The sequence below is a fragment of the Onychostoma macrolepis genome, chromosome 21, assembly GCF_012432095.1.
Source record: "Onychostoma macrolepis isolate SWU-2019 chromosome 21, ASM1243209v1, whole genome shotgun sequence".
Taxonomy (NCBI): Eukaryota; Metazoa; Chordata; class Actinopteri; order Cypriniformes; family Cyprinidae; genus Onychostoma; species Onychostoma macrolepis.
In genome coordinates, this window is record NC_081175.1 from 25,961,186 (window position 1) to 25,968,221 (window position 7,036).

The following is a 7,036-nucleotide window of genomic DNA, read 5'->3' on the forward strand; positions in this document are numbered from 1 at the left end:
ACATTCTCTAATTTTCTCACCCTTATGAAATTACAAACCTTGTATATACTTGTCACTTATATATTTTCTTCTGCGTTCCATACATTGACTACTGTGTACTACAATGAAGAGTGGTGTGTCTCTACACTCCATACTATGTATTTTCTAAGGTCTGGTATGCATCTTTTACTCTTAGATTAATCTTTGAGAATTTGATGTTTTGTATTGATATGATTTCACATCTTTGAATTGGCTATGCAATTGGCATAATTAATACATATTTACCTGACTGATAATAAAATGTTATATTTGACTTATTCTGATCTCTTCAGAAATCATTTAATGTGTAGTGGTATTTCCGTAAATCTGCGTTCAGGACAGATCATACCAAAGCACTAATGGATGAACCCTGGGGGGCACCATGAAGGAGACTTTGGATTTCTGACTGTCGCTGACTTAACATGGTGTAGCTCTCGTGGTTATAGGAAAAAATACACTTTTTGTTATGAGTATGCAGGCGCAGTTCATTTAAAGGTATTATGACCACTCTGCACTCTCTGAGTAAGTTCAGAACTGACGAGTTTGTGTCCGTGGATTCACTAAAAAAATCGTCCGAAGTGTAATTCCTATGCTATACCTGGTCCCTAATGAACGAATAATTGAAAGTATGGGATTTTTCAGAATAATCAAATATCTAAATTAACATACAATCGATGTCTGTGATAAATTTTTAATTATAAATATTGTCTAAATTGAATGATCACTTGGAATTGGAGTCAGAATGAGCACGGAGCTAGACTAAAATTGAAACTAAATCCAGATAAATTCAGAGGCGCAAGTAAAAGACTAAGCATGCATTAAACCTTCGACTAGGCCGCTGGATTCCGCTGTTTGGACTAATTGGACTAGCGGGTGGATCCTTACAACAGGAACAGGAACATAACCAAATATGGGCATACACGAGGATGAACCAAGTCAAGGGGAACACGTGGAGACAGAAAACACCCACAAAATGTCCTTGGGCGTGACACTATCATATGTTTTATATATTATTGTTTTACATTAAGATCATTAGAAAGAAGACCACATTATTCTTCAGATGGTGAACAGCATATGCCTATCCACCAGCTAGACCTGCATCAAATCACAAATCATTTAAAACCAGCCTGAACAAGAAAAATCATTCAGGTCAGACTTGTTTTGTTTTTGTTTTCAGCAGAGATTTTGCTTTCAGTCATATATAAGAATGCTTGAAGTTGAGGAGCAGTTTCAGTTTTAGGAGCGATCTTACAAAGTACGTAAGCATAGAATAGTTTCACTTTACTTATAGACTACATACTGTAGGCTCCTTGAAACTTTGCTCAGTGTCTACAAATGTGGAGGATCACCTTGTTGTTTTCACTTAACTGAAATGGAAATGAAAAAATGAAAGCCGTTAAAATATTAAACAAGTAAAGATTCACTCAGTTGTTTTATACAGTCAAAAGGGTTTCAGAAAAATAGGTGATTTGAAGCTCATTTCCAAAAGTATGTGAATAAACCCTTTTAAGGTTTTTGGCTATTTCAGTAATTCATGCATGATGACACTGATGCTGAGTCAGGTGTGGATGAATGTGACCGGCCTGTATAAAAATATTAGGGCTTGTTATAATTGAAATTGTGTAAGTGTGGTGCTCAGGCATTCACATGTTTTTGGACATAGTATATTTTTTCTATGGTGCTAGCCTGATGTAAAACATATGAAAGGTTTGGCACACTAAAAAAAAGACGGTTCTTTAAAGGTTCTTTACATGCAGTAATGGTTTTATTTAGAACCATAGCATTCTGAAGAACCCTTTCATGCTGAAATGGTTCTTTGTGTCAGAGTTTAGGCTTCTTTGTTCCCGCCCTTTTGCTTTTCAAATCTGTAACTGTCAAAGCACCTCATTACTGATTTTCAGTGATACAACTACACAGACTGTCAATACACTCTCAACAGGTAAATTATTTCATTCTTAAAATTTAAATACATATTTAACTTTAAAATTGTAACTAGTTTCCAAACAAAACATGTTCTTATCTTTTTCTCTTTTTTTTTTGGTCACATATAAGTGTTTGCAGTTCAGTTAAGCTGTGGAAACTTTTCTCTTCTTCTCCACTAAGTAAGAAAAAGAGACAATGAATTTATAATTCATATTGTTAGATTTTTTAAATTATTACTTGGGTTTATGTATAAACATACCCAGTCACAAAACAAATATTAAAACTATCCCATGACTTTATATCACTTTTTTTCTTTTAAGATTGTGAAGGGCTCACATACTGTCCATTTTTCCTTTTGGCCTTCATAAGCATAATTGTTTTTACATAAACACATGGACACACTGTAACTCTAAACTCAATTGTGTTTTTCAGATGTATCACATCCTACAGCCTCATCATCTGCAGAGAAAAATCGCCAATTAATCACACCAAAATGATGGACTTAAAGGCATCATATGGATTGTATTGTGATTGTTTCACTGAAACTTGATCTTCATCACATCTATTTTTTTGTTCTTATGTTGTTTTACTTCTTTATGCATTTATTCATGTTCAATGTCAATTGTCATTCATTAATGTATTCAACTAATAACTGTTGTTAAGAGCACTGACAATTTTTCACGTCAATAAAAACATAATTCACACAACATGCTGCTGTCGTTGTTTTACTGTAAAACCTTAAACGAGGCTACACTCTTAAGATGCTTCATTACTGATTTTCTGGAGCTCAGCCATCCAACTACACAGACTGTCAACACACTCTCAACAGGTAAATAATTTCTTTCAACAGGTAAAAAAAAATGTAAATGTCTTTAAATTATAACTTTCAAATGCTAATTGGTTTTCTGTCTTTTCTTTTTTTAGTTTAAGAGAACACGTGTGACCAGCTCTATTCAGTTAAGGATACTCTCCTCTTCTTCACTAAGTAAGTAACAAAGATATTGAATTTTTGGTCCATTTTGTTAGATATTTTTTTATTACCAGGGTTTATGCATAAACATACCCAGCTATCCCTTGACTTTATATTACTTTTTCCTTTTAACATTGTGAAGTGATCACATTTTGGCCTTCATAAACAATTGTTTCCACATAAACAAATGAAAGGAGACACATTGTATATCTAAACTCAATTGTTCATTTCAGATGCTGTCACATCCTACAACCTCATCATCTGCAGAGAGAAACTACCATTCATTCACAGCAAAATACAGATAATGATTAACTCAAAGGCATCATAGAGGATTGTGAAGATATTTCACTGGAGCTTGGTCTTCAATACTGTTACCGGGCTGACGAGACGAGAGGCGTGCGGATCCATGTGCAGGCTTTTATTAGGCAGAGACGTGGTCATAACAGGCAGGGTCAAACAATGGAAAACAGGTATGGCAGGGACAAGACAAAGAGTAAACGGAGACAAGCGTGGGTTGATGATCAGCGAACAGTATCCAGAGGGGCGAGACAGGAGAGGTAATCCAACAACGTAAGCGATAGTCCAGGCAGGGGAAAACACAATCCGACCAAGGCAAGGCAAGGCAAGGCAAGGCAAGGCAAGGCAAGGCAAGGCAAGGCAAGGCAAGGCAAGGCAAGGCAAGGCAAGGCAAGGCAAGGCAAGGCAAGGCAAGCTAATAGGGCTCTGTAGGGCAGCAATAATGCGTACAATACTCGGCAACGAGGGAGAGAATGTCCAGGGTTGAAATAGTGTGTGTGATCAGTGATGCTGTGTGATCAGGTGTGCGTGTGATTAGGGCAATGAGTGATTGGTGACAGCTGTGTGCGTGTGATTGGTGAGATGGCTGATGGGAAATGCAGTCCATGTGATGTGTGGTGTGAAAGTCCATGTGGTGAGCGGGTGACCTCTAGTGGTGAATGAACGGGAGTGCAGACCAGATTCGTGACAAATACACTATTTTATGTTCTATTTTGTTTTATTTCTTTAAGCATTTATGTATGTTCAATGTCCATTGTCATTCATTAATGTATTCTGCTATTAACTGTTGTTAGAACGCTGTCATTTTTGCTACAGTTTCATGTCATTAAAAAATGTGATATGAATCCTAATATATAGCCTACATTATTTTCTTTTTAATAGTTAGAGCAACATCATTTGTGTGAGAAAGTGGAAGATTAAATAATCAACCTTCCCTGTGTTTTTATAATATCGGTACTGATACAAAATGCTGTATTTGTGAAACAACTGATTAATTTCAAAATTAATTACAAAAATTTGTGATTTGTTGTGTCCTGTTGGATTTTTATTTGCCAGTGTAGGAAGTACAGAATGAAGTATTTCAATTAAATTAAATCAGTAGTTTTATTTTAAGCATACAAAAAATATGGGTGTTGAGCACAATGAGAAAGTCTGCATTGCATGGTGAAGACATTGTGCACCATTAGCCCCTTATGTAGCCTTGAGTTATAGATTCATCACCTTTACCCTCTTTTACCGCAAGAGCATAAAAGCACATTAAACAAACAATTATGCAGTTTAGCAAAATACATGAAGCTGCAAAGGTGAGATCTAATATCACAGATGGATTTAGTTGAACATCCTTCTGCAGTTTCTGACAGGAATGAGTTGAGTAAATGTTCAGAAAATATAAAGTAATTCATTTCAAACATCAAATTTTGTGTAGACAATGAATAAATTTCAATTGCCGGTAGCATATATTTTTTAATTCATCACACCAAATCAAAGACAGTACAGAGGATTACCTATTTGTAGGATTACAAGCTATTTGTTTGTAAAGCACATCATATTGTGTCTTTGCTGCATCTACAGAATGTGAAGAGCTGCAGGATTCAGTGCAGCAGGATGAAGGAGAGCAGAGAACAGCAGAGGAACAGGAAGCTCTGAGTGACACTTTTAGCACTGTTACACAGGTTCCCTGAACAACATGACACGCCATCAACAAATGCACCAATTATTGAGACAAAATTACAAATAGATGTAGAGACACAGCCTTTTACAGCTATTGGCTGGCTTTCGAATTTCCCTGATGAAAAGATAGAGGGTTGAGTCAGTCAGGGCAGGGCATTGGTATACATAATCTGTATCAAATGCTCAAACATAAAAGAGATAAAAATATCAATTTTAATCTTCTTCCTTTACCAGATACACACCTGTTGCCGCAAAGCAGCTTTCTTCACTCCCTGAACAGCTCAGTGTGTTTGAGCAGCTCTGTCCATCACAATAGTAACATTTCTTTCCATTGGGGACAATAGCGGGATCTACAGGAGGAAAACACAGCTTCCTTTACAAATTTCTATTTCAGCTGACTTTACAATTCCTGAAAGAAAATTAAGTTCCAGTTTTTTTTTAGGCTAAATGTTCAATAACTACATGTCAGTAAGGTTCAATACCTGGAGCATCTAGGGAGTTACAGAGATTCGTGTTACAGCAGGTAGAAGCGATCTTTCCAATGCCAAGGTTGATGGATCCACTTGGACAGCCATTTGGTAAAGCACAACTCTTAGCCGTTATTATAGTTCCATTGCCTAAAAACACATTAGTTATACAGGAATGAGCATTTCAACTGAACATTATTTTGATGGAAAATGTATTTATATATATGTTCAAGTAGAAAGAGTTTATCTTTCCAATAATGAAACCACAAACTTTTTTTTGGAAAAATTTAATTATCTCTAATATTTATACAATAATGTCCAAAGGTGTAAGACCACTAAAAATGCTTTACAATTAGAGTTTTTCTATTTTCAAATAAAAAAAAAAAACATATAGAACATTCTATGCATGCAGTCATAAATTCTACACAGAAAATTATAGCAGTGTCTCCATCAGTAAGTTAAAATTTTAGTTCATCATATAATGGACTTATCAACATATAATGTTGCACTGAGGCAGCTAGTAACTCCATCGGAGCATGTGGTCTGTGCACAAGAGCCCGACACACTTGTGCACTGATAACAGCTGAGAGAGTCTCCTTTAGTAATACAAAAGAGAGAAGGCATGAGAGAGAACATCTAATGATCTGTATTTGTACTCAGTAAGATTACAAACACTATTTGTCTTTGTACCTGCAGTGAAAAGAACGAACAGAAGAAAAACTGAGATTTGCAGATCCATCTTTTATCAGGAGGTGAATGGCACAACGTGCCTGTTTCAGTGCTGATTTTATAGATTATCAGAAGGGGTGGGTCTTGATGAGAAAATGAAAGTTTAACTAATATAACAATAAATTTACTTGCCAATTAATGTCCACATGGAGGGCCTAATGAATAAATTAATCTTAATAAGAAATGTATTGGGTGTACCTGAAATGATAGTTCACCCAAAAATGAACATTGTGGCATATTCTCTCATTTTCATCCTCATGTCTTTCCAAACCTGTGTGACATTCTTCTGCATTCCATACACTGAAAGACAAATCTCTTTGTATGTTGTTCATACAGGTCAAACTTGTTTAGTTTAGTTTTTTTTTTTTTTTTTTTTCACGAGTGAGAGGTTAATTTACCCGTGTTTGCTAAATCTTGACTGTCAAACTTTAGCTCTATACAGTAAGAATGCTTAAGGTATGACTGACGTTAAAATGGAACATTACTGAGAGAAGAATACTTTCATTTTCTTTCACTCAAAGACAATGTTGTAATTGTGCAACTGTAAACCAACACATTAAATCATAGGTATAGGAATTTAAAACAGTGTAACCTAACAAACACTGGGTGTTTTTTCAAACCGTGAATTAAAGTTTTATTCATTTAAAGTTTTAATTACATTTTTTTTACTACTACGTCATTTCCTGTTTGTTGCTGCTGCGTGTTTTGAGTTTCAAGGTTTCAGGAGAAAGTGACCGCATTACATCTGCACGGATTTAAGAACAGAGAACTGCTTATCTGGAGAGGTTCCAGAAACAGATGGCTTGTGATACCCGCAGACCTTTTTACGCATAAACTACCAATAGGATAAACACAAACGATTGACTTATAGCTCCGTCTGAGCTAAGAAAATCACCAGAGCCACACAACGTAACATTCTCATGACCCCCTTGGACATCTCCCCTTTCTTTGCTGCATTCCA

The 7,036-nt window shown here is 35.8% G+C and overlaps 1 protein-coding gene and 1 long non-coding RNA gene across 2 annotated transcripts; one reads left to right on the forward strand and one right to left on the reverse strand.

Annotated features, from left to right (window-relative positions):
* The first annotated feature begins 1,376 nt into the window (after window positions 1–1,376).
* On the forward strand, window positions 1,377–2,695 carry LOC131529226 (uncharacterized). Its single transcript, XR_009268028.1, has 3 exons — window positions 1,377–1,957; window positions 2,071–2,120; window positions 2,374–2,695. It is a non-coding gene; the product is annotated as an uncharacterized LOC131529226 (long non-coding RNA).
* A 1,708-nt stretch (window positions 2,696–4,403) lies between these two features.
* LOC131528538 (urokinase plasminogen activator surface receptor-like) lies at window positions 4,404–6,087 on the reverse strand. Its single transcript, XM_058757760.1, has 4 exons — window positions 6,037–6,087; window positions 5,362–5,496; window positions 5,122–5,229; window positions 4,404–4,994 (listed from the first exon to the last, which is right to left on the reverse strand). Exons 1-4 carry the CDS (start codon window positions 6,083–6,085, stop codon window positions 4,801–4,803), a joined length of 486 nt encoding a protein of 161 aa, XP_058613743.1. The 5' UTR covers window positions 6,086–6,087; the 3' UTR covers window positions 4,404–4,800.
* Window positions 6,088–7,036: the final 949 nt, after the last annotated feature.